Below are 26,718 nucleotides of genomic sequence, written 5' to 3'. Positions count from 1 at the left end.
AATTGAAGAATGTTGAACTGTCAGTTTCTGGTGCATCTAGATGAGGACGTGGAACAGCTGGCTGTGAACTCGCCGCCCTCCCTAGGGTATCAGGTTCAGGGATCGATGGTTCCCTGCCCCAGGTGCTACCCTGTTATTTGCGCGTGCTCCCGAGGCTCCCCGCAGGAGGACCGGGTTCCGCGCCTAAAGGACTGGCGGGCTGGCACCCAGTCAAGCGCGCAGGTGCTTCGCAGATTTAATGTGCAAGGCCACACTGAAAATGCCAGTGCCCAGCACGCGGGACGGCGCAGGGACCTGACACTGACACTCCCGTCTAGCCTAGCCTCGTGCACTTAAAGTTCTCCGGGGACGCGTCCTGGTGAAGGCACGCAGTCCCCACGTCCCTTTGGCTGCAGCCAGGTCCACAGCGCAGTTTTCGCCCTGCAACGCTGTAGGGTCAGGCGGGAAGGATCAGGACTTTGGAGCCTGGGCGTGGAGGTGTTGCAGGAAGAGGGCAAAGGGGCGAAAGGAGCCCTGGCGACCACGGCCACAGCTGCTAGTGGAGTCCGCAGGGACACGCCCGCCTCCTGGTCTCCCGGGCGGCGGGACCGCGGCGCGCGCTCCTGATTGGCCCGCGCAGTGGCCGCACCGCCGCCAAGCGCCGTCCGCAGACAGAGAAGAGAGTAACGGGACTGTGGTCGCGGGCCGCCCCAGCCACGCACCATGCCCTACCTGCTCATCAGCACCCAGATCCGCATGGTGAGTACCCGGCGTGGGTGACTGCGACAACCACTCTGCGGAACTTCCCTGATGGTCCCCGCAACCCGCCCGCCACACCCCCGCGGCGCGGACACCGAGCAGGGTCAGGCGGCCGGGTGGGCGGGGAGCTCCGCGGGGACACACACAACCCGCTTCGCAAGTGCTGCAGCCAGGGCCCGCACGAAGGCTAAGGCCAAGCTGAGCCGCACGCACAGTGGCCGCACCTGTAGCTCCTTCAAGGAGGGGTTAATCCTGATGCACTGAGAACTGGGGCTTGAGAGGAAGGAGAGGGCTGCAAGCGGCCTGGGAAGAGCACCACGCGGGAATCTGAGGTCACCCTTCTCTAGGTGCAGTTATATCAGCTGGGAGTTGGGGGCAGGGGGCGTAGTGTACTGAATGCTTCGGAAGCCCCTTTGTAACTTTCAGAGGATACACGACGCCCCACCCCCACCCCAGCTGAACAGCAGGGCGCGCTCTCGTCCTCTTCCAGAATTCCAGCAGTGGGTGCAGACCCAACTCCCGCAGGATGAAGCAGGAAGCGTGGGCTTCATCACCGGGCAGGAGAGATCTGGACAGTGCTCAGGGCAGAGGTCTGAGAACCTGTACAGCTGTTAAAATACGGATTGCCGGGCGCTTTTCTCAGACCTTCAGAAACTCTGGAGAATGTGGGAATCCAAGCTTGAAAATGTCTCCCTCAAATAATAATTATTCATTTAATTCTTTTTTTTTTTCACGTAGCCCAGGCTGGCCTCAAATTCGCTATGTGTTAGGGGCTGACCTTGTTTTCCGAGTACTGGAATTACAGGCATGTCCACTAGGCTTGGCTGTCTTATAGTTTTACTGATATGCAATGCAACCAAAACATTCACTGGTAGAAAACATACGGTTTAATGTCTGTGAGGGGTTTTGGTTTTAGTATATTCAGAGCTGGGTACCATCACTAGAATCAATTTTTTTTTTTTTTTTTTTTTTTGGTGTTTCGAGACAGGGTTTCTCTGTGGCTTTGGAGCCTGTCCTGGAACTAGCTCTTGTAGACCAGGCTGGTCTCGAACTCACAGAGATCCGCCTGCCTCTGCCTCCTGAGTGCTGGGATTAAAGGCGTGCGCCACCACCGCCCGGCACTAGAATCAATTTTAATATGTATCTATGAGCTCCAGCTGCCAACTTTATGCTTGCCTGTGTGTCCTTTTGGGCCTGGCTTCTTTCCTGTCCATGTTTTTAAAGTCCGATCATATCGTTGCATGTATCAGGATATCATTCCTGCAGAAGAAGATTCTGTAGGAAGGCTACCCCACTGTTTCCCACCTTGCAGCTGTAGTCGAGGCTGCCCTCGAAGCTAGCCCACTGCCTTTTTTCCTACTAGAACTACAGGCTTGCTTTTTTTTTTTTTTTTTTTTTGAGACAGGGTTTCTCTGTGATGGCTGTGGCTGGCCTCGAGCTCGCAGAGATCCACCTGCCTCTGCCTTCAGAGTGCTGGGATTAAAGGTGTGCATCACCACAACCTGGCTAAGCCTTGCCACATTTTACTTCTGTGCTCCTCCACTGACCAGCATTGCAAGGCTGTTTCCAGCTTTTGGCTGTTACGGGTAGTTCTGCCAGTAGCATATAATAGGTTTTTGTCATTTTTGTTCTGTTTTTCATTTTGGTGGCAGTTGTAAATTGCAAAGTTTACATGCCTGTGTAAATTTTCATGTGGATGTGTGTTTTCATTTCTTTGATTCTCCAGGTGATGTCAATACACAGGAAACATGGTTAGTGGCGTCTGGCCTGAAAGTGCCAGCAGGCGGAGTTTAGGAAGCCAGGGAGGACCCACCCTGCTCCCCTCTTAGCTTGTGCTCCTCCTCCATACCTTTAGTGCTTTACCTGCCCCCTTCTGCCCAGCAGCTAGCTAAGCAGCTCCTGTGGCTTCCCTCACAGGAGGTGGGCCCCACCATGGTGGGCGATGAGCATTCGGATCCGGAGCTGATGCAGCACCTGGGGGCCACGAAGAGACGTGTCCTGGGAAACAACTTGTGAGTAGTGGCATCCTTCAGCGCCTTCTTTCTCCCTAGCAGTGCCTCCTCCTGCCTCCCCCTTTACACAACCATTGCACAACGACGTGCATTCATCTGTAATCCCCCACAGGGAGGATTTCCCACAAGCCCCCAGTCTTCCTTCACAAGGCAGCTCATCTTTAGTGGAAGTCTGTGGAAGCACAGCCTGTCCTGAGTCTGGGGCTCTGGAAGTGAACTGTTCCTTTCCGTGTCTTCTCTGCTCTAAACTGGATCCCATCAGCAAAGACAATAGGGCTGGCTGAGTAACAGGGTCCAGTCCCAGAAACAGAGCAGGACACGTGGGGCCTCTTTCCAGCTCTTGGCTGCCCGGCATTTGGCCATTTCCCGCAGCGTATTTTACATCATCCCTGCCTGAACGCCACTGCTTCCTTTTCTGATTCCTTGCCCTGTGTTAGTGTCTATTTCCACAGACACCATGACCAATGGCAACTCCTAGGAAGCATTTAATAGGGGACTTGCTTACAGCTTTAGAGGGTTAGTCCATGAGGGTGGGAGCGTGGCAGCATGCAGGCAGGTGCTGGAGCAGTAGCTGAGAGCTTTGCATCCTGATTTGCAGGTAGAGAGAAAGAGACAGAGAGAGACAGAGACTGGGCCTGGCATGGGCTTTGGAAATGTCAAAGCCCACACCCAGGGACACACTTCCTCCAAGGCCACACCTTCCAATCCTTCTAATCCTTCTCAAGCAGTTCCACTTCCTGGTAACCAAGCATTCACACAGATGAGCCTTTGAGGGCTCCTTTCATTCAAGCCGCCACAGCAACTTATGAAAGGAAGCATGTAACTGGGGACTTGCATTGAGTGAGTGAACCCATAACCAAAATGGCAAGGAGCATGGCAGCAGGCAGACAGGAGCAGTAGCTGACCCATCTGACCCACGAGCAGAAGGCAGAGAGATACTAGTCCTGAGTGGCCTCCTCCAGTGGCCCACCTCCTCCGACAAGACCAGTTTCCAATGCTTCCCAAAACAGGCCCACCAGCTGGAGACCAAACATTCGATGATACAAACCTGTGGGGCCAGTCTCATTCAAACCAACACAGCCTCCCTATTATAAACCCAAGCGGGTTCAGGGATCCTCAGAGTCCCAAATGCAAGGAGGGGGAGAGAAGACAGACAGATCCAAGCCCTTGACCAAGGCAGGGAGGAGCCAATCCCATCCCTTGCCATGAGGCATTTGCTTCAAGATGCTAAGTTTGGGGTTTGGGGCCCGTATCTGCTCTCTACAACTCAAGGGAAATCAAACTTTCTGTGCCAGAAAAGGGCACAAATAAGGTGCTAATTTGTTCTTCAGGGTTGCAAGACAGCTAGAGAAGGGCCCGAGCCCTGAGGAGGGGAGACTGCCTAGTGGGGTGCTCAGACTAACACACACAGCAGCCATAAGGCTACCGTGGGTTCTGCTATTCATGGCAGGCAGAGCTAACCAGCCTGTTTTCTCATGTATCGGCAAAACAGTGATGGTGCCTTCATCAGACGGGGAGAATAAAGCAAAGTGTGTAGCACAGGATAGAACAGAGGGTGTGCACTTAGCCTCTCACCAGGCAAGTGCCCGGCAAACAGACCTGGCTCTGGCCGGGTGCCTGCTCCGCTTCTCCTCACCTCATTCTGGTTTCTTCACAGCTATGAATACTATGTCAACGACCCTCCTCGCATAGTCCTGGACAAGCTGGAACTCAGGGGCTTCCGTGTGTTGAGCATGACAGGGGTGGGCCAGACGCTTGTGTGGTGCCTGTACAAGGAATGACCTGTGGACAGAGCACCTATTCTTCGGAGGGCCTGACTTGTGCCCTGAGCCCCAATCCTTGCAACATTGTCTGCCCTGCCTCTTTCTAAACTGTCAGGGTCCTTGCCCAACCCTGACGGCTGCGCAGCCTAAGGAGCCTTGCTCCAGTTCCTCGGGCACAGCAGGCCTTGCCCTGGTCTTTTCAGCTTCCCCAGCTAGGGGCCTCTTGCTCTAGGCCATGTCCTGAAGGAGGCTACACAGAGGACACTCCCTGGATCCTGCACAGCTAGTCCAAGCCAATAAAAGGCTCTCATGAGTGGATGTTCCTTAGCTTTGTTGTGCAGTGACTCTTGAAATGCAACATTCTTTACTGGTCTGTCCCTTGACCTGAGTGGAGCCATCTCAGATAAAGTCCAGACTGTTTTATATATATATATATATATATATATATATATATATATATATATATATATAAAAGTTTATTAGTGGTGATGCACAAAAGTGTATGGGGTGGGAGAGCTGGAGCCGGGGCTACGTGGGCTGCCCCTCATCTTCCTGCTGCATCTGTGCGATCAGCTGCTGGCGCTCAGCTGCCTGGCGCATGCGCATCATGACAAGACTCTCATAGTCCCTTTCTGACCGCACTGAGCCCTGGGAACAGAAGGGACAAAAAAGTCAGGCTAGCAGGCACGGCCCCACAGATTCCAGATTCAGTATCAGGCCTGGGCCTAGACAGAACCAAGTTAAAAGCTGAAGAGGAAGAAGGGGCGGAGGAAGGACCCAGACATCTTGGATTCCAACTCCTCCAGGAGCCTAGAGAGAGCAGGGCTCCCCAGGCTGCTTCTCCATTAGCTCCTCATCTGCTCATCTCTAAGCTCCCTGGGCCTCCCTGTCCCCAGGATGTCACATCTCTCTCCATCCTGCTCTGGTCCAGGCCTCAGCCCTTCATCTGCCTCTCCTTCCCTCCGCCCATGGCTTCTGCCTGGCAGGTTTCCAACAGAAGAGGAGGTCTAAGGTCCACTGGACACAGCAGCGCTCTTCCCCTGTGGTCTGGCCTGCTGAGGACACAAAAGGGGGCCTTGCCCTCTCCACAAGCATGAGTCCAGCTTGCCTTGTAAAGACAAGACCAGGCTACTATAGGTAGGGTCCTTGGCTTTCTTTTACGATCTTGCTAGCCATGCAGGGGACTGAGGAGGGGTTCACTTTGATAATCCAAGAACAACAGCCAGCCAGCCACAGGCCAAAGCTGTGGAAGGGAAGCAGCCTGACAGCAGAGCACTGTGCGGCCAAGCCTGTCAGGCCAACGGTATGAATCAGACCGTTTCCTCCCTTGGCACCGCTGGGGCTGTGACAGCACTTATATGATTCTACAGCAGATAGAGGGGTGGGAAACCCACCAGTGACGGCACAGAGCCACGCCAGGACAGCAGTACCAAGTGTGGTGGCCCAACTGTAACAAAAGAGTTGTGGGGTCCTACGGGGGGGGGGGGACCCACGCTGGTGCGCTCCCACAGTAGAAGGCTTGGAAGTCAGTGACCCAGGGAATAACATGGGAGTGGCTGAAGTTGGGCTGCCAGGCTCTGGCTAACTTGTTTGGAGTCAGGGGTGCAGATAAACAGGAAGTGACACTCAATCTGGTCCCCCTGTCGTTATACCTCCCCCACCCCTAGAAATACCTCTTCTCAGCCACCCTCCCCCCAACCACTGGCAATTCAGGGCAGTATCACACGTACTGGCCCCCTCTACAAGAGGGTCCCCAAATGAGGACCCCGAGCCAGAGGGAGAGCACTGGAGCAGCAGCCGGCCGGGCACTGGCCTTCTGGGTGCCGAGAGTAAAAGCTGAGACGCCATACTGATGTCCCGGCTGTGGGGAGGGCGCTGCTCCTTCCCCAGGTTCATACTGCTCTACCAAGAAAACTTCAAGTCACCCCTGGCATGCCCCCAGAACCCTGGGAGGAGTAAGCCCTTAAAGGCATGGGGCTGGTGCCGGTTAACACACCCTCCACATCCTTCCCCACCATTCCTGTGGCCTGCCTAATGAGGGCCTGTCAACCAGCCCAAGGGCTGAGTCACCCACAGCGCCAGGTCTCCTCTCTTCCTTCTCCAACAACTGTTGCAAAAATTGCCTTTCAATTAGCACTACCTCCCTGGGCTCTTCCCATAGAAGGCTGGGGCTAGGGAGCCAGGCAGGCCTGCTGGGGTCACGGTGGCCGCAGAGCTTTGACTGGAAAGGAAGTCACCTGGTGACACACCGGCAGGACTGTCCCCAGACCACTCCCCAGAGGAATCTGAAGCGTCCTACTGCCCTGGGGTGTTGGTCACAGCTGCCCTAGTCCCAGCCTGCGGATGCTGCAATTACCTCAGAGCATGAAACCAGCTTCCCACCTGACTGAGTCAGCTGAAAACAAAACACATCTCTACCACAAGCTGGCACAAACAGTCACGCCACTAATCAGAGTCCCCAGATGCTGGCAGAGAGAGCACAGCCCCACACTGGCCAGGAGATTCGGCACATGCCACCAACTACCAGAGAGAAGGTGCCGCTGCCTGAAGAAGTGCACGCTCCCCTCCGGAGGTCCTGCCCTGCCCACCAAGCCCTCGGCCTTGTTTGACTCGGGCCCTGCTCTGTAAGTACCGCTGCTTCCTTTGTTTTTTTTCTACATGCCCATCAAGTAACCAGGCCACTCTTATCTAGGCACTCTGATCTCCCGGACAAACTCTTCCACCTTCTAGTCTTGTCTCACCATCCAAGATGCAACAAGACAAAGGGCCACACCGAGCAGAAGCGCACAGCCTCTGCTCCTAGCCCTTGAGGGGTGTCGCCCCAGTTTCTGGCCTCCAGTCCGCTGGCAAATGGTCACAAGCTGCTGCTGAGCCCCTCTGTGGGGTTTCTCAGCCCGGACCTGTTGGCTGACTTAGGAGCTCCATGGAGACTTGGCGGAAAGGCTCCTTCCGCAATGCCTCCTTCTTCAAGAGAATAACCCTGGGGCGGCCGCGTCGACTGCAGCGACAGGGCAGCACACTCAGCCAGGCCAGCACTGCTGGTGGTGACCATGAGGAGTACAGCAACAGAGAAGTCATCCGGGAACTTCGAGGGAGGCCAGATGGCCGGCGTCTGCCCTTGTGGGGGGATGAGCAGCCCCGAGCCACTCTGCTGGCCCCACCCAAGCCCCCACGTCTCTACCGAGAGAGCTCCAGTTGCCCCAATATTCTGGAGCCCCCAGCAACCTACACTGCCGCCTACTCGGCCACCCTGCCTTCAGCCATCTCCCTGACAGGCCCTCTCCACCAATGCTCACAAGAGGACCTTTTGGATACTCCCCATTTCCCGAGGACACCTAATCCGGACCTCAATGACCCTTTCTTTTCCTTCAAAGTGGACCTGGGGATTTCACTTCTGGAGGAAGTTCTTCAGATGCTGAAAGAGCAGTTTCCTAGTGAGCCCCACTTCTGACCCCGGTGAGGGCAGAGAGAACTGGGGTGACTGGAGCCTAGGCAGGTAAAGTGTGGATTATGGAGCAGGCAGAGACATAAACCACAGTGCAGCCGCCCGACTGCTGAGCAATCCTCAAGGCACCCGCAGTGAAGGACAGAAGCCAGCTGGGAAAGAATGGGGGTCACTCTCTGGAAGGAGCCCTGAAGGAGGCTGGAAAGTCAGGAAAAGGAAGCCACACCTGCAACCACAGGAACTGGTCAGAGGTCAGGAGAGAGACAGGGTGGCACAGGGCGAGGCAGGAAGTAGGACTCAGACTGGGCAGGACACACAGTGCTCTGCACCAGCCTCCAGAACCACTGTCAACAGAGAAATCATAGGCTACATCTAGGAGGAAGCAGCCTGAGATTTAGAGGAAGGCCGGAGAGAGCAGAGCAGAGGTAGAAAAGCCACCCCTCACTTCCTTTGATTTTTTTTTTTTTTTTTTTTTAATTTTTGAGACAGGGTTTCTCCGTAGCTTTTGGTTCCTGTCCTGGAACTAGCTCTTGTAGACCAGGCTGGCCTCGAACTCACAAAGATCCGCCTGCCTCTGCCTCCCGAGTGCTGGGATTAAAGGCGTGCGCCACCACTGCCCGGCCCTATGCTTGTTTAATTGAAGTAAAAGCAAACCGAAAGTTCGGTTCCAGAGGCTGGAGAAATGGCTCGGTGGATAAAGAGTTTGTATGCAGGCAGGAAGGCCTGAGTTCAGACCTCCAGTACCCACATGAAAAAAGCCGGGCAGGTGTGACAGCCTGCCTGGAATTCCCGCGTTCAGGATGCAGGCACCAGGAGTCCCGGGGGCAGGCTGGCTGGCTAGACTAGTCAGATTGGCAGACTCCAGGCCCACGCACACACACGCACACACACACTCAAACATACACTTTACAGACACAAACACAAATCCGTTCCTTTTCACCTTAGCCAATGTTTGCTTGTTTTTGAGACAAGGTCTCTTCCATAGTACGGGTGGCCTTAAGCTTGATGCTCCTGGGACTGCAGGCATGTGCCACCACACCCCGCTGTTTAGACCACACTGGGACCCAAACCCTGAGCTTCACGCATGCCAAGCAAGTACTCTACCAAAACGAGCCACATGCCAGCCCTCTAGCCACATTTTAAAGATGTTTTTAAAAATTATTTTTAATTGTGTGTGTGTGTGTGTGTGCATGCACACACGTATACACAGGTGCCTGCAGAGGCCAAAAGTGTGAGATACCCCTGGAGCCAGTTACAGGCAGTTGTGAGCCGCTTGATATGGTTGCTAGGAATTGATTCAGGTCCTCTGGAAGAATAGTGTCTGTTCTGAATTGATGAGCCATCTTTCCAGCCTATCTAGCCATATTTTAAATCAACAGCCACACCTGATTCATGCTACCATACTGGACGACAGTATGACATTGTTAGACCGAAGTCCACCATATGGTGCTGGCCAGACACTAGTGCGGAAACATCAGAAGCTTGGCTAAGGAAAGGAAGATGCCGCCCGGGGCACAAATGCAGGAGGGGCTGACAGAGCAGGAGAGGCAGGTGGAGGAAAAGGCAGGCGAATGCCCAACAATCATTACCAAAACAGAGTGTGAGACTCGAGCTGCTCACAGACCCTAAGCGATCCTGTGAGGAGTGTTCTGGGAACTCCCAGTGTTATGTATGGAGCCTCTGGGAAAGGCTGTGCAGACAGCAGCCTTCCTTCCCAGCAGAGGGATGACTTGATCAGGGAAAGAACAATGCACCAAGCGGCTCCAGAATCCTCCACCAGGCGGGGAGTTCTGCCTTGCCCCAAACAGGCCAAGGCTGCACCTGTTGTTACCACCCCAGTCTGTGGCTCGGCCACATCTGAATCCAGAACTCAGAAGTGCAGGACACGTGGGTCTGGCCCCAGGCTACTCCGACTGTGAAAGAAGAGTAGAGGGAAGGCTGACACACCCTGTGACGTCTCTCCTGCGCCTGTGCGGAGGTGCCCAGCTGGGGGCTCTGGATACAGAGGCAGTGAATAAAGGTTTTCTAATGCAGCCTACAGAGAGTGACCTGGATGTGGAAGGCTGAAACTGAATGGTGGAGGAGCAAGGCTTCTTTTAAGTCAAGATCCTGAGCTGGCCTAGACCACTTCATGTCCCTCCTCTACCCTGGGTTTGGGACACTGTGGTGGTGCGAATGAGAATGGCCCCAAAGACTCATGTGTTTGAATGCTTGGTGCCCAGCTGGTGGAACTGTTTGGGGAGAATTAGCAGGTGTGGTGGTCTTGGAGGCGGGGTGTCCTGGGGGTGGGCTTTGAGGCTTCAAAAGCCCATGTCATTCCCAGTTAGTTCTCTCTCTGCCTTGTGGTGGTTACCTCAGCATATAAGCTTGTAGCTACTGCTCCAGCATCCTGCCTACTGCCATACCCTACCCTAATGGCCATGGGCTCTATAACCTCTGGAGCCATGAGACCCCCCACTTAAAGTAAATGCTTTCCTTTATAAGTTGCCTTGGTTATGGTGACAAAACTGTCATGGTAGTAGAAAAGTAACTAAGACAGGCACACTCCCCAGAACTCCCAACCTCTCAGGCAGGGACAGGCACAGGTAGCCAGACAGAGACCCTGATAACTCTGGGAGGCTGTGGACATGCCAACAGGTACCTTCAGAGAAGAGAAGACCAGAAACTCCCACCCCCAAAGTACTTATTTCTCCAGCACAAGTGACCAGGAGTCTATGCCCCAACCTCTGCAGTCAGGCTGAAAAACTGGGCCATCAAAGACAGAGGGAGCACTAGCCTCTGTGGAGTTGGGAGGACTGACACAGAGTGAACACTAGCCTCTGTGGAGTTGGGAGGACTGACACAGAGTGAACACTAGCCTCTGTGGAGTCGGGAGGACTGAGACAGTGCACACTAGCCTCTGTGGAGTCGGGAGGACGGAGACAGTGAGCACTAGCCTCTGTGGAGTCGGGAGGACGGAGACAGTGAACACTAGCCTCTGTGGAGTCGGGAGGACTGAGACAGTGCACACTAGCCTCTGTGGAGTCGGGAGGACTGGGACAGTGAACACTAGCCTCTGTGGAGTCGGGAGGACGGAGACAGTGAGCACTAGCCTCTGTGGAGTCGGGAGGACTGAGAAAGCACTAGCCTCTGTGGAGTCGGGAGGACAGAGACAGTGAGCACTAGCCTCTGTGGAGTCAGGAGGACTGAGACAGTGAACACTAGCCTCTATGGAGTCAGGAGGACGGAGACAGTGAACACTAGCCTCTGTGGAGTTGGGAGGACGGAGACAGTGAACACTAGCCTCTATGGAGTCGGGAGGACGGAGACAGTGAACACTAGCCTCTGTGGAGTTGGGAGGACGGAGACAGTGAACACTAGCCTCTATGGAGTCGGGAGAACTGAGACAGTGAACACTAGCCTCTGTGGAGTCGGGAGGACTGAGACAGTGAGCACTAGCCTCTGTGGAGTCGGGAGGACTCAGAGGCAGCTAGAAGGAGCACAAGTGGCCACAAGCGGAGCAGCAGATACAGCACTGCAGGTTCAACACAGGGTGGGATGCTCTCTCTAGAGGAGACGAGCTCATAGCATCTGTTCTAGTCACCTGCCTGCTGGCCTCTTCATCCAGCACAGGATTGGCTGACCTCCAAATCCAATGAGAGCTCCAACAGGAGACACACATGGGCCAACTTTTTTCTTTTCTTTTTCTCTTTTCTTTTTGCTTTTTCAAGACAGGGACTCTCTGTGTAGCCCTGGCTATTCTAGAGCTCACTCTGTAGACCACGCTGGCCTTGAACTCAGAGATCCAGCTGCCTCCCCTCCCGAGTGCTGGGACTAAAGGTGTGCGCCACCAGTCTGACATGCGTGCTTCAGTGGTAGCAGGACCCTGGGTTTGATACATTGCCAGAAAAAAATAAAAATAGAAAAGAAAAAAATACCAGGTTGTGGTGCATGCCTTTAATCTCAGCACTTGGGATGCAGAGTCAAGTGTCTCTCTGAGTCTGATGCCAGCCTGATCTACAGAATGAGTTCCAGGACAGCCAGAGCTACACAGAGAAACCCTGTCTCCAAAAACCAAAAAAAGTAAGGGAGGGAGGGAGGGAGGGAGGGAGGGAGGGAGGGAGGGAGGGAGGGAGGAAGGAAGGAAGGAAGGAGAAGGAAGAAAGGAAGGAGGAAGGGAGGGAGGAAGGAAGGAGGAAGGAGGAGAGTAGGTAGAAGAAATAGGGTCCTTTGGTACTGTTAAGTTGGGAGCGAAACCCCTGCCTCTGGCATCCATCCCAGCCCCCTGGCCTGGGAGTTGCTTTGGTCAGGACTCCAAATCCCAACATGCTAGGCCCTGACCCCTCTGTGGGGGAGGGTCAGGAGCATTCCCACAGGGTATTTAAGTGGGCTCCCAGAGGAGAAAGACGTGGTTTAGGGTTTGCATGTGCTCCCCACTTTCCTGTCTCCCCACCATGCGCTCAGCCACCCGAGAACACCGTGTTTAATAAAATGAAGGGCATTTTAATTTGGTTTGATCTGACCTAATTGGATTTCTTTGGGCCAGCAGAGCTGCGCCTCTTAGGATTTTTTCCTAACAGGTACCTCATAGAGAACAGGGATGAGCGGAGAGTCAGCCCTCTTGGACTGACTGAATCCACCCACTGCATTTTACTCTGATCTGGACTTGGGAACAAAGGGCCTGAGAAAGTAGAAGCTGAAAGGATCCCAGACCCCAAGCAGACCCAGCGGGTGACTCCTGGCTTTTTACCTTTGATAATCCTGCATCACTGTGACCCACTGTGCCCTGGGGCTGTCCCTCCAACCAGGAAATCTTCAGAGGGTTGTCCACCAGGCCCACTTCATTTCTGACAGCCAGCTCCTGCCAAACAGAGTCTCTAGTCTCTGCCCATCTGATCCAGCTATAAGGGGCTCTTTCTACCCCACAGAAAGACTAAGACAAACACATAGTCTTCCAAGCAGATCTAGGTAACCTCAGCAACCTGCAAACAACGCTATGCTGAAGCTCACCCTTGTGGGAGAGTGGAGTAGATGCACCTTCTAATTCAGAGAAAGAAAAAAGGATATTCAGGGTTGGGAGGCCATGCTGGGGCAGGGTGGGAGGCCATGCTGGGGCAGGGTGGGAGGCCATGCTGGGGCAGGGTGGAGGGTATGGTATGGAGTCGGGAGAGTGAACTAAGCCAGAGCATTCCCCCATTCAATCTTGAAGCCAGGAGACCTTTGGGGAGATTCAACTCTTGGACTGGCCTGAAGCCCCATAGGCAGTGTGGGGACCTGTGAAAGTGGGCTGCCAGTGCCACACAAACCCCATATAGCACTCACCGCAGCCCTGACAGTTGCAAACTCCACTATGGCGTTGCCTGCCTTCTTTCTGGAAAGCACCAGGTTGAGAACCTCTCCATACTGTGGGGACAAGAGTGCACAGTAAGTACAGCTGGACACACAACACGGCCCATCATGCTACAATCCAACCTGGAATACGTTAGTACTAGGAACCCAGAGAGGCTAAGCTGGAGAGAGCTGTTTTCATTTCCTAAGGGATACAGGACAGCAACGGGGAGACAGGCGGAGCTCCAAGACCTAGGCTAGCACACAGCAGCGCTGTCTCAACTTCTGGAAGAGGAAAAAGGAGGGGGCGTTCATTCCAGACAGCCACCTCCGCTCCCCAACACATGCAGCTAAAGCCTGAGCTTTACGGAAAGGGTTAGGCGTAGGCAGGGCAGGAGAGCTGGCCAGAGGGGCTCAGTTCTAGGGGAGTCTCTAGACAGACAGGAGTAGGTAGCAACATTACTGAAGTTCGGGGCATTTGAGCTCTTTGGCCTGAGATGACAGGGAGTGGCAGACGTCAGCAGAATCCACCTTTTGCAAAAGTCTCAGGAGGACATCTCTGGAGTAGCCACCTTGGGACTCATCTTCCTTCTCGCACCTCCACTTCAGCTGAAAGGCAACATGACCATCAGCCACACCAGGCTCTACGAGTGAGCTCGCCACCTGAGCAGACCCCGCTGCTCTCCAAACTCTGGTGATTTAGACCACCCAAGCTATGCCTCCTGCAGAAACTGAGAGGGAGGCAGCCTGATTAATCTTAGGAACACTCTGTATACTCTAAGAACCCATCTCAAGCAGGTGGTGACGGCACACACCTTGAATTCCAGCACTCAGAGACAGCAACAGGCAGATCTATGAGTATGAGGCTAGCCTGGTCTACAGAATGAGTTTCAGGACAGCCAGGGCTGTTACACAGAGAAACCCTGTCTCAGGAAAAGAGGCAGGGAGGGAGGGAGGGAGGAAGAAAAAGAGCCCACCTCAATTGGAAGAGATGGTTCATCAGTTAAGAGCGATTCCTGAACTTCCAAAGGTCCAGAGTTCAATTCCCAACAACTACATGTGGCTCACAACCATCTATAATGAGATACAGCGCCCTCTTCGGGCCCGCAGGTATACATGCAGGCAGAACACTGTATACATGATAAATCTTAAAAACAAACAAACAAAAACCAAAAAGGACCCATCTCAGAGGGCTCCTGAGGATGTCTTGCCCACACCAGCCAACGTTCCAGCCACCTGGTGTGACAAGCTCTGAGGCTCAGTCAGGGTCCAGGCCCAGCATGGCGGAAGGATGCAAAGTGGCACCAGTTTCCCACAGGAAAGCACCTGTTTTTACCGAGAACTACAGTGCTGTGACCACAGACCCTACAGACTCACCTTTAGCTTGGGGGTTCCTTTGCCTTCAGTATTTTCTGTTCTTCCTAAAAATATTGGGAAAAGAAGAAAACTAAAATTTCAGAGTCCTAGGTCCCCCAAAGGAGAGGCAGAGGCTCTCTCCTGCAGGTCACCTGTTAGCTCTCTCAGATGGAAAGCTGGGAATGCATCATAAGAGCCAGAGGCAGACATAGGCCATTCAGCTTCACTGAAGCCAAGTACCCCAAGGTCTCTCCCCTCAAGATCTGCTCCAAAACAGAGCTGCCAATGCTTGGGACTGAGACTTGATTTTTTGTTTGTTTGTTTTTTGGGTCTTTTTTTTCTAGACAAGGTTTTTCTGTATAACAGTCCTGCCTGTCCTGGAACTTGGTTTGTAGACCAGGCTGGCCTTGAAGTCACTGAGATCCACCTGTCTCTGCCTCCCAAGTGCTGGGATTACAGGAGGGCACCACCACCAGCCTGGGACCGGGACTTGTAAAAAGCACAGAGGCTCCCACAAGAGGTGTCACGGTAGGCTGCTGTGGTGCACCACGGGGTTGTCAGGGTTCCGGCAGGTGGAAGCTCTACAGCCACTCCATGAACGATGTGGAGACATAGGCGAGAGTCTACTCTCACCTCGCAGCCTCTGCTCCCGGTCCTGGCGGATCTGCTCCTGTACCAGCCTTTGCTGCTCCTCCAACTGACGGGAACCCTCTTCTCGAAGGCGTGCAATCTGCAGAGCAGGGGGCGGAGGGGGGATAATTCTGCGCAGATCCAGTGCCAGGCTGGCTCACCCTGTGAAGGTCCCTGGGAGGGTCCGCCTGCAAGCTAGGGCTCAGCAACCTGTGGGGGGGACAGAGCACCAAGCTCCCACAGGAGACAACAAGAGTGAGTTCGTGGGGGCTGGAGAGATGGCTCAGTGGTTAAGAGCATTGCTTGCTCTTCCAAAGGTCCTGAGTTCAATTCCCAGCAACCACATGGTGGCTCACAACCATCTGTAAAGAGGTCTGGCGCCCTCTTCTGGCCTTCAGGCATACACACAGACAGAATATTGTATAATAAATAAATAAATAAATAAATAAATATTAAAAAAAAAAAAAAAGAACAAGAGTGAGTTCGCCCACACAACAGCCACTAAGGCCCCTCCCACTCCAGCCGCAGCGACCCCAGGCCAATGGGTCTGGCGCTCACCTCCTGTTCTAGCGCTGTGGTACTCCGGCTCTCCTCCTCTTCCTCACTCCCCTGGGCCTGGGCCTGCCGCTCCCGGGCTTCCAAGTCTAGGTACAAGGGTTGAACGGTTCAATTTCTAGTCTGCATGTCTACTATGGCCTGCGACCACCCCAACTCTGGCTGCTTCCCCAACACCTCAAACAGGATGCACATCATACGGCAACCCCGCCCATCTCTTGTGGCCCACACACCCCAGTTACTTTACACTGCAAAGGGGCATACGCAGAAGAGATAAGGCTCTGGAAGAAGAAAACAGCTCACACCCACCAAGCAGGTTCTCTCCACAAAGCAGGCAGAGCACAGGTGTTGCTGTGTCAGCAGCCCAGGGCCTGATGTCAAAGGTGCCGTGGGTGGAGCTGCCAGCCTGTGTCACTGTGGTTTGGCACCACAGCCTTACCTGGGCTGTGCCTCAGCTGTGATTTATTTCCCATCGCTGATCTCCAGTTCTCACTGTCTCCCTTCCTCACTCTCCTGTGCCAAGCGTCACCGTGGCCCCAGCTCCAGCGCCTCTCCTCAGGCAGTCCGGTGCTGGTATGTTCCCACACCCCAAGCCCTGTGCCAGCCAGCGGTGTGACAAACCCTCCTCTCAGGCCCAGGGCTCACTGCTTTCTGCTTTGCCTACACTTTATTACCTGGAATGCGCAGCCCTCTGCCTCCCATCCCAGGGTTGACCTTGTCCATGCTAAGGAAGTGTTAGACCACTAAGCTAGGCCCATTTATTTGTTTGGTAAATTCATTAAAAGTGATTGAACTGGGTCTGGTGAGATGACGCAGAATCTCTAGCCGTCAGTGTGAAGATTTCAACTCCTGAGCCCATGGAAGGGGAGAACTGGCTCCTGCAAGCTGTCTTCTGACCCACAAGTGCTCCGGGTGGGTGTGTGCAGACCCACACTAAATGAACAGATATAAGACAAACCCTAGAAACTGAGCTGTGATTCGCTCTCTTGAGCTCTGGGGACACTTCCCAGAGTGGAGGCTTAGCAGGTAGCGGCTGGAATGAGTGGGAAAGAGCCAGCTTGGACTGGAGGTGAGAACACTGACTCACCTACCAAACTCAGAGTGAGTTCCCACTCAGGCAAGCTTCTGAATTCTAAAAAATATTTATTTCTAGCATCACCTCTGAGCTAAAAAAAAAAAAAAAAAAAAGAATTTATTATTACTTTTCTGTGAGTGTTTTGTCCGCCTGCACTACCTGCAGCCTGGTGCCTGCGGAAGTCAGAAGAGAGGATTAGATTCCTGGAACTGGAGTTACAGATGGCTGTGAGCTAAGAAGTGAACCCAGGTCCTCTGCCTGAGCAATAAGTACCTAACCACTGAGCTACATCTCCAGTCCTAACTCTAATAGTAAACCTCGTAACTGGTGTCATTTCTGAGAGTGCCTTTAGCAAACCTGGGCAAAGGCTCCAAGAAGAAAGGTGGAGCACTAATGACAGGTCACCCACCTAGCTTCACTTTCTTCCTTTTCTCATCAAGTCGCTGGGTCCTCTCTGCTGCCTGCTTCTTGGCTCTCCTCACCTTGTCATACGCGGCCTGGAAAATGGGATAGCACAGCAGAGTCCGTCAGCGAGAAAGGAAAGCTCCAGGCATCATCCCGGCCGGGACTCAAGCCAGAGTTAGCAGCAAGTACGGTACCACAGCAGAGGGGCAAGGGCTCTTACATCGTGGTGCTACTTAAGTCAGCCCCTGCTGAGCTTCTGAGCTGCACGGGACTGGGGACACCTAGACCGCAGCGGTCTCTAATCACTGGGCACAGTTCAGTGAAGGAGGTACCACTTACCCTGGCTGCAGCATCGGTCAGTACCTCCAAGGCCTGGGAAAGCTGGTGGAAGAGTTCAGCTACACACGACAAAAAAGCAAGAGGAGAGAACAAAATGGAGCTGGATAGTGACAACGGAATACTTAAAAAAGCCCAGGTCAGCACGACCGGCCAAGAGTGAGCAGGAAGTGTATCCACGATCAGCTGGATACCCCATCACATGGAGTGAACTGGGCCCACTGCTCAAGACAGCCGTGTGTGTCTACACATACAGCACAGACACCCAGGCCAACCCCCCACCCACACCCAGGGGGCTCGAGGGTCTCACCTGCTCTGGGGTTATCTGGATTTTTGTCTGGGTGGCAAGAGAGCGCTTTTTGCCTGTATGCCTTCTTCACCTAGAGGAGTCAGAAAACACAGTCACCCTCCCTGCAGGACAGCGGATGCCTTCCCAAGACATGTGGGAATCAGTCAATCCCATGCACCATAGAGCCTACAGTTCCCTTCGCACAGCCATCATGACACCCGGAACAAAGAAGGGGAAGGCCGTGAAGGGAGCTGGCACTGACACCCACAGACGGGCAGGGCCTGGTTCCGCAGAGCGCCCAATCTCATCAGTTGGTCCTGGTCTCAGGACAGTCGCCTGCCAACAGCTACTGGTACACTCTTGGTGGGCGTGGCGGATGTGGCAACCTTTTTGAAGGAAACTTTAGCTGCCGAGCTTTGTTATTACACATTTATTTATTTTATCTCGTGTCCCTGGTGTGCTTTCATGACAGGTGCGGATGGAAGTCAGAGGACAGCACGTGGAGCTGGCTCTTTCCTTCCATCACGTGAGCTCCAGGATGGCACCCAGGTGGTCAGGGAGGCGCCTTTACTCAGTGAGCCACTGAGTGAGTGCCTTAGCCTTCTATCTTAAAATATACTTTCCCTTTGACTCAGCCTAGGAATTTGGACTTGAGAGAAGTGACAAAATAATATATAAAGATGCCCAATGCTGCAACAGTTAGTGGAACTAGTAAAACCTCTATCACCAGAGGATCCATTAAGAACATTACAATAGCCTGGTGTGGTGGTGTGTGCCTGTAAAATCTGCTCTAAGGAGGCAGAAGCAGGAGATCAAGAGTTCAAGGTCATCCTGGGCTATATAATAAGTTGCAGTTGCAAGCCAGCCTGGGCTACATTAGATCCTACCTCAAAATCAAATAGAAACAAAACAAACAAACCTCTGCAGAGGCTGGGATATGGTTCTGTCTGTAAAATGCCTGTTGCACAGAATGAGCACATAAAAGCTGGGATCAAGGGGCTAGAGATATGTTATTGGATAAGGGCACCTGCTGTCAAGTCTGACAATCTGAGTTCAATCCCGGGGACCCACAAAGTGGAAGGAGAGAAGCAGCTCCCACAGGCCCTCTGACCTTCACAAGCACGCCACGGCACATACGCAGATGCACTCCCACACTTAACAGGCACACCCTCCATAAATAAGTAAATAAAAATTTAAATTTATTTTTTATTTTTTTAGGATGAGGTCTCTCTACATAGTCCTGACTATCCTGGAACTCAATTTGTAGACCAGAACTTGAACTCACAGAGATCTGCCTGCTACTGCCTCCCAAGAGCTGAGACTAAAGGTGAGTGCTATCACACCTGGCTTGGGTTTAAAATGTAAAAGCAGGGGCTGGAAAGATGGCTCAGCAGTTAAGAGCACTGGCTACCTGTGCTAGCACCCACATTGAACCCTGATTCAATTTCTAGCACCCACATGGCAGCTCACAACTATCTGTAACTTAAGTTCCAGAGGCCTGACACCCTCACACAGATATACATGAAGACAAAATATCAGTGCACATGAAATAAAAATAAATCATTTAAAAATTGTTTAAAGCAAACAAACAAACGGGGCTGGACAGCTGGCTCAGTTAAGAGCACCTGCTCTTGCGAAGGACCCATGTTCGATTCCCAGCACTCACACGCGCCTCACCACGTCCTCAGGCACCAGGCAAGCATGTGGCGCACAGACATGTGTGCAGGCAAAGCACTCATATGAATAAAATAAACCAAAAAACAATTAAAATAAAGCAAAGGCTTCCAGACCCCTGGTCAGGCACGAGAGGAGCTCTGAGAAAGGGATACGGAGGGACAGCTCGGCCTGCAGTCCAAGCAGCTGGGAGGCTGAGGAGGAGGGTTTGTTTCATGTGTGAGTTCCAGACATTCTGTCTGAAAAAATAGCTATCTCTAGATGGATGGATGGATGGATGGATGGATGGACAGACAGACGGATGTACAGACAGATAGATGGAGCAAGGATCGCAGGCATGCACAAACGCAAGGGGTTCTTTTTTTTCCCAACAGTGTCTGATGTGACTGAATTAACTATTATAGTCCAGGCTTACCTAAACTTACCTATTCCTGCCCCAGCCTCCCGAGTGCTGTGATTACACACGTCTACCACCAGGCTAAACTAGCATTTCTTATATTAGCAAAAATGATAATGTTGTGTTGATATTTTGATCGCTTTCTGATGTTGCTAAGACTGTCAATAAAAATTTGCTTTGAATCAGACGGCGGAGCTAGCTACTGACCAAAATTAACCATAGAGGTTTTGGAGGACTAAGGACAGATAGGGAGACAGAGAAATAGGGCGGTGCTTAGAGAAGGTCTCAGTCTTTCTGGGTGGAGGAATGAGAGAGATAGGAGGTCACTGGTTGCTTTTCTGCTCTGATCATTCAGGTTCTTACCCTGATATCCTGGGTTTTTATTGATAAAGAATAACTAGATAAACACTTCACTGTGTTTGGTTGAAAGCGTCACTTCAACTCCCTGTGCCCCCCTCCCTTTATCCAAGGAGTCAGGAATGTTTGGTTGGAAGCATCACCCCAGCCTCCAGGCACCCATATTTACAAGGAGTCTGCAATGTTTGGTGGGACATTCCAAGCCCCCTCCCCTGGGAGTTGCCGGTCCAGACTCCACCTCCAAGATAGCCAGCCAAAGGTGACCCCGCCCCGGGGAGGGTCAAGACCATTCCCAAAGGCTTTTTTCTGTTTGTTTGTTTGTTTTGTTTTGTTTTTAGAGACAGGGTTTCTCTGTAGCCTCAGAGCCTATCCTGGAACTAGCTCTAGTAGACCAGGTTGGCCTCGAACTCACTATGATCCGCCTGCCTCTGCCTCCCGAGTGCTGGGATTAAAGGCATGTGCCATCACCGCCCGGCTTCCCATAGGCTATTTAAAACTGCTCCCCAAAGAAGGAACATGTGATCTTCCCGGTTCTCCTTTCCCCCATCTCTGTGTTTTCCTGGAGGGCCACCCAGGAGCACTGGCATCATTAAACGTGGGCTTCTTTTAATTTGGTCTGATTTGGATTATTGCATCGGCAGAGGTTTGTTGGGCCAGAAAAACTTAGTGGTGAAGAGCATTTGCTGCTCCTGGAGGAACTGGGTTCACTTCCCAGCACCCATGTGGTTGCTCACAAGCATCCATAACTTTAATTTCAGGGGATCTGGTGCCCTCTTCTGGCCTCCACAGGCACTGCATGCACATTGTGCACAGACATCTATGAAGGTAAAACACACATAAAACAAAAATAAGTAAACCAACAGCCACCAAGAGGTTCTTTCACATATGGCCTGCTTAGATGTTTCCATTAAAGTGGTACAGAATCACAGAATCTGTTTCTGAGGTCTCTGCCTCTCAATTGTGTTTTTCTGCACTGGTTGGTTACCTGCTGCATAAACTCCTGGAGGAGCAGCTCAACACTCTGGCTTCCTGGTTTCTCAGAGCGAACTAATATCACTTCAACATTCAAGTTAGCTAAATAAGGACTTGAGAGGTAGGCAGGCAGGCAGGAGAGAGTCCTCTGCTAGGCTGGTACCTGACTCAAACTACCTCCAGAGCCACGGAGCCCAGGATCTCTGGGGTTGTGCTGCCACCTGTTGGCCTTAGCCAGTCCCACACCCACACCTGCTGGGTTAGTCTGGCTTTCCAGACGCAGCTTGAAGAGACCCCAAAGGCCTCCGGCAGTAAGGGAGATGTTCCTCCCTGTCCTCCCCACCTCCCCGATCGCCTACTTATTCATACCCCAGACCACATGCTCACTGCCCCAGCTCGCCTCTTAAAAAATTACATACAATGAACTGGGCACACTGTAACCCCAGCCATCAGGACACACAGGCAAGAAAATTGGAAGCTCTGGACGTAGACTAGCTTGCTCACTTATCCCCCTTAGATCCGTCTATTGGCATTTGACGACTTAAGATACTGTCGCTCATTACCTCATTTGTTAAGTTTCCTGCCAAAATACAGACAGGTGTGCCTCTTTCACAGGCTTCATGGTCCAGGACTAACAGGTTTCAGGTGTGTCTTCAGAGGTTCAGCGTTTCAATTTCCTGCCTTCTAAAATATGCATACCCTTTAACCTAAAGCCATAGCCTTTTGCTATGACACCAAGATGTAAATCTGTTCCAGTTCTCTTACAGATAGATACCTACAGGTTCCTGGAAAAAGTTCTGCTGCGTTATCAAAAAATCTGGTCTGATAAAGACCAACAGTATCCAGAGCACATTTTACCCCCCCCCCCATTTTTAAGCGTATTTTACAGGTCACTCCTGCTGTCTGGGCCAAGACCAACTTACAAAGCGCTCTCCAGACAATGCCAAACACCTGCAGCAGCTCCTGGGACTTCACCATTGGCACCAACTCTCCTGGATCAAAGACATCTACCAACTAAAAGCTGGCTTATCTGCTATTGTGTCCACTTATACACCCGAGCCTCACCTGTACAACCAGGGCACTTCTCGGTCCCGTTCTTTCTGGCAGTTAATGACTTCCTATCACTAGCCCCATTCACAGGGCCAATAATAACAATATATTTTTCTCCTAGCCACCTGCCTTCTCATCTCCCTCAAGAAACAGCTGCCTGAGGTGTCCAGGATGACAGTAAAGCGGATGCCGCTCCAGCCACACCTCTCACTGTGCGTGAGCCCACCAACTCCCAGCTCTCCCCTCTCCCACATCACCCCAGGCCCACAGGAAGCAGCCAGACTTGAGCCAAAGCCCCTCTATCCAAGGAGTCTAAAATGTTTGGTTGAGGGGCTTTACCTCAGCTCGCTGGCACCCCCTTATCCAAAAAGCCTGGAATGTTTGGTCAAAATCATCACCCCAGCTCCCTAACAGCCTTTATACAAAGAGTCTGAAATATTATATTCAGGGGCCTTATCCCAGCCCCTGGCACCCCTCTTTGGATCACTGGGCAGGAAGCTCCATTTCAAGACCCCTCTCCTTGGAGTTGCCTTGGTCCGAACTCCACCTCTGGGAAAGCCCATCAAGGGGTCACCCCTCCCCAGGGAAGGTCAGGACTACTCCCAGAGGCTACTTAGGCTGCCCCCCTGAGAGTGTACACATGGTCTCCCCTTCTCTCTCTTCCCTCCCCATGCTTTCCCAGTACCACCCAGGAGTGCTGCATTAAACATGGGCATCTTTTTTTTTTTTTTTTTGTTTTGTTTTTCCGCCTGCCTCTGCCTCCCGAGTGCTGGGATTAAAGGCGTGCGCCACCACCGCCCGGCTCATGGGCATCTTTTATTCAGTCTAATTTGGTCTGATTGGAATTATTTGTGTTGGCGGAGAGGCTCGTCTTAAGAAATGTTCCTAAATAAGTGTGTGACACCAGGCCGGGCAAGCAAGACCTCTTCTAAGAGTCTAGATTTTTAAAATTATTTGTGTTTGTGTGTATGTCAGACTCTCCCCACCCCCACACACATACAGCTGAAGGAGTTACAGGCAGCTATGAGCCACCTAACTCAAGCCCTCTAGAAGACTGGTACATGCTCTTACCAGCTGAGACATCTCTTCAGCCCCCCTAAGATTCTAGAATCTAGAAAGTCATATAATATCTCTAAATGCTGCTGTTAATTTATAGAGTTATTCATAACAGGAAATAAAAATCGTTTAAATTCCCAAAGAATAAAAACAACAACTAGCCGGGCAGTGGTGACACATACCTCTAACCCAGCACTTGGGAGGCAGAGCAGGCCGATGTCTGTGACTTGGAGGCCAGCCTGGTCTACAGTGTAAGTTCTAGGACAGCCAAGGCCTCACAGAGAAACTCTCACTCAGAAAAAAACCAAAACCCAAACCAAAGCAGCAGCTAGCGCTCACCTAATACTTGCACAGACAGCCCTCCTTGTGCTTACATTGTCTCCATTCCTTTAGCCCCAAAGGACCCCTCGGAAGGGCACCTGTGCACCTGTGTGCTGCTGAAATCAATGCCGTCCACTCTCCACCAGCTGGGAAGGACGCTGGTGTAGAGTGTGGTATGGGCAAACCAAGAAAGGAAGCGGACCCGGGTTTCTATGGAAACTGTAATCCCATGAAAAGCTGCTGAGGGGATGAGGGCGAATGTCAGTGCCTTTCAGAGCACAGTGACTCTGGACTGTAAAGAACTGTGAAGAATATGTTTATAACCTGTGTTTCTAAACTATGAAACATGAATAAATGGGTCAAGGAATCATTTCTCTCAAGAAATCAACAATTGGGGCTGGAGAGATGGCTCAGCAGCTAAGCGCTCTTGCTACTCCTCCAGAGAACTGGTTTGATTCCCAACACACGTCAGGCAGCTTACTGCCATCTGTAATTCCAGTTTCAGGCGCTTTTCTGGCCTCAGAGACCGCCTGGCACAGATGTGGTACACAGACACACATGCACGCAAACCAAAACACCCATACATTTAAAATTATTTTAGTATTTTTTGGTTTTTCAAGACGGGGTTTCTCTATGTAGCCCTGACTGTCCTTGAACTCAGAGATCCACCTGCTTCTGCATCTCAAGTAATGGAATTAAAGACACGTGCCACCACCACCAGGCTAAAATAAATTTAAACAATTTTAAACATTAAAAAAATTTCAACAGAGTTAGAGAGATGGCTCAGTGGTTAAGAGCCAGAGGTCGTGAGTTCAATTCCCAGCAACCATATGGTGGCTCACAACCATCTGTAATGAGATCTGGTGCCCTCTTCTGGTATGTGGGCATACATGGAGGCAGAACACTGTGTACATAATAAATAAATAAATCTTTAAAAAAAAATAAAATTTAAAAAAAAATTCAACAAATTAAGAATCACCATGAACAACAAAAATCCCTGTGGTAGATATTATTACCCTCGTTTAACAAATGAAGAAACTGGTATAATAAAGACTTATTTTCAGTATATAACTATACGCTGAAAATTCATCAGCAAAAACCATGCAATTACTATATTCGACAAAACCTGTTCTAGCTGGAAATATAACTCAGTGGCAGAATAGGCAAGGCCTGTGTTCAATCCCCAGGCTCACACCTACACAAAATCTCCAGTGAAACAGTACTCATCCCCAGCCATTCACTCCTTTACCCCTACTAGATAAAAATATAAAAATATTCATGAAAGAGGGTTATAGTTGGTAATTACTTTATACAATTAGTTTAAGCAATAAAAGTTTAAAACTTAAATAAATAAGGCCTTCTTGCCACACTAAGTTAAAAGACAAGTTAAAAGCAAGAGAAGGTTCTAGAATTGTGAGAGGTGCATTTTCAAATTCAGAATCTTCCTTACACTAATGGCAAGACTTTAGGCAAATCACTGAGTCTTGCATGGATTCGGGCTCTAATGGTCCACATCTTAGGCTACTGGAGGGGTTAGCGAAAACAACATGGCAATCCACACAGTTCCTAAACCTAAAGACTGTGTGTTGACGCGTCCCTGTGATCTGCGTCCCTGTGATCCTTCAGAGAGGCTGAAGCAGAAGGACCAAGAGCACAGGGTCACCCTACAGCAAGTTCAAGGCCAGCCTGAGTCAAAGGAGACCTTTCTCATAAACCACACCTCTGATCCAGTACTCAGGAGAGAGGCCAGCCAGGGCTACACAGTGAGACAGTGTTAGAAACCAAAACAAAGGAACAAACAACATACAAGTACCCAAACCTCTCCTCACCCATTCCTCGACAGACAGCAAGTAAGCCACTACAGCACGTGCAGGAACTCGAGGAGTCGACCCGGGACACAGGTGACCCCAATCTGAACGGTCTGTGTGGACAGGAATGGTGTCCAGTCTGCTGGAGACAGTCCTAAAGTTCAGTCTGTGGCTGGCCCCCAGGAGCTCTGAAATACTCTAACCAAAAAAGTAGAGAGCTTAGGTTTCCAGCCTGAGATCTCCCACTGGTCTAGGAAAGCTGGCCAAGTACGTCTGTCTGGATTAATAGTTATTACTATAGTTAGCTGCTAAGCTACCCTGGGCAGAGCCCTGTCCTGGGTTTGAAGCTGGAAGGCTAGTTTTGAGTTTGAACCAGTTGGCCTGGACTTTGGTGCTTTCTCACAAACTGGATCCTAGCTCTGTCCAGCCCTCCCTGCATGACTGGTAGCTAAAGAATTTGTCACCGGGTAAAGACAACTCTCCCAAAGCCATCTGGTTTCAATTCTCAATGCTGCTTCTTCAAGGTGGGCCTGACGGCCTTCAGAGGCTTAGGCAGAAGGATTAAAAGTTCAAGGCAGGCCGGGCGGTGGTGGCACACGCCTTTAATCCCAGCACTCGGGAGGCAGAGGCAGGCGGATCTCTGTGAGTTCGAGACCAGCCTGGTCTACAGAGCTAGTTCCAGGACAGGCTCCAAAGCCACAGAGAAACCCTGTCTCAAAAAAACAAAAATAAAATAAATAAATAAATAAATAAAAGTTCAAGGCATAGTTGGGCGTCATGATTCATGCCTTTAATCTCAGCACTCAGAAGGCAGATCTCTGTAGGTTCCGGGACTCAGAGCTACACAGTGAAACCCTGTCTTAAAAAGATAAAATAAGCCGGGCGGTGGTGGCGCACGCCTTTAATCCCAGCACTCGGGAGGCAGAGACAGGCAGATCTCTGTGAGTTCGAGACCAGCCTGGTCTATAAGAGCTAGTTCCAGGACAGGCTCCAAAGACACAGAGAAACCCTGTCTCGAAAAACCAAAAAAAAAAAAAAAAAAAAAAAAGATAAAACAAGCCGGGCAGTGGTGGCACAAACCTTTAACTCCAGCACTTGGGAGGCAGAAACAGAAGAATCTCTGTGAGTTAAAGGCCAGCCTAGAACACAAGAGTGGGTTTCAGGACAGACCC

The 26,718-nt window shown here is 51.6% G+C and overlaps 3 protein-coding genes across 3 annotated transcripts in view; 2 read left to right on the top strand and 1 right to left on the bottom strand.

Moving 5' to 3' along the window:
* The first annotated feature begins 638 nt into the window (after positions 1-638).
* Gchfr (GTP cyclohydrolase I feedback regulator) lies at positions 639-4,821 on the top strand. Its single transcript, XM_057781622.1, has 3 exons — positions 639-738; positions 2,656-2,750; positions 4,408-4,821. Exons 1-3 carry the CDS (start codon positions 703-705, stop codon positions 4,529-4,531), a joined length of 255 nt encoding a protein of 84 aa, XP_057637605.1. The 5' UTR covers positions 639-702; the 3' UTR covers positions 4,532-4,821.
* Positions 4,822-5,000: 179 nt separating this feature from the next.
* Dnajc17 (DnaJ heat shock protein family (Hsp40) member C17) overlaps positions 5,001-26,718 on the bottom strand; it is a 35,165-nt gene continuing 13,447 nt past the window's right edge. Inside the window, exons 2-11 of the mRNA XM_057780515.1 lie at positions 17,933-18,002; positions 17,626-17,684; positions 17,295-17,378; positions 15,810-15,899; positions 15,255-15,351; positions 14,643-14,686; positions 13,797-13,874; positions 13,260-13,340; positions 12,688-12,798; positions 5,001-5,161 (exon numbers count right to left, since the gene is read on the bottom strand). Of these exons, the coding sequence (XP_057636498.1) occupies positions 5,042-5,161; positions 12,688-12,798; positions 13,260-13,340; positions 13,797-13,874; positions 14,643-14,686; positions 15,255-15,351; positions 15,810-15,899; positions 17,295-17,378; positions 17,626-17,684; positions 17,933-18,002 (834 nt within the window). The 3' untranslated portion in view covers positions 5,001-5,041. The remainder of the gene's footprint in view (positions 5,162-12,687; positions 12,799-13,259; positions 13,341-13,796; positions 13,875-14,642; positions 14,687-15,254; positions 15,352-15,809; positions 15,900-17,294; positions 17,379-17,625; positions 17,685-17,932; positions 18,003-26,718) is intronic.
* On the top strand, positions 7,272-11,977 carry C9H15orf62 (chromosome 9 C15orf62 homolog). The gene has a single exon (XM_057780516.1). The coding sequence runs from the start codon at positions 7,437-7,439 to the stop codon at positions 7,962-7,964; it is 528 nt and encodes a 175-aa protein (XP_057636499.1). The 5' UTR covers positions 7,272-7,436; the 3' UTR covers positions 7,965-11,977.

Source organism: Chionomys nivalis, chromosome 9, assembly GCF_950005125.1.
Source record: "Chionomys nivalis chromosome 9, mChiNiv1.1, whole genome shotgun sequence".
NCBI lineage: Eukaryota > Metazoa > Chordata > Mammalia > Rodentia > Cricetidae > Chionomys > Chionomys nivalis.
This window is presented reverse-complemented; position numbering and strand designations above follow the sequence as displayed.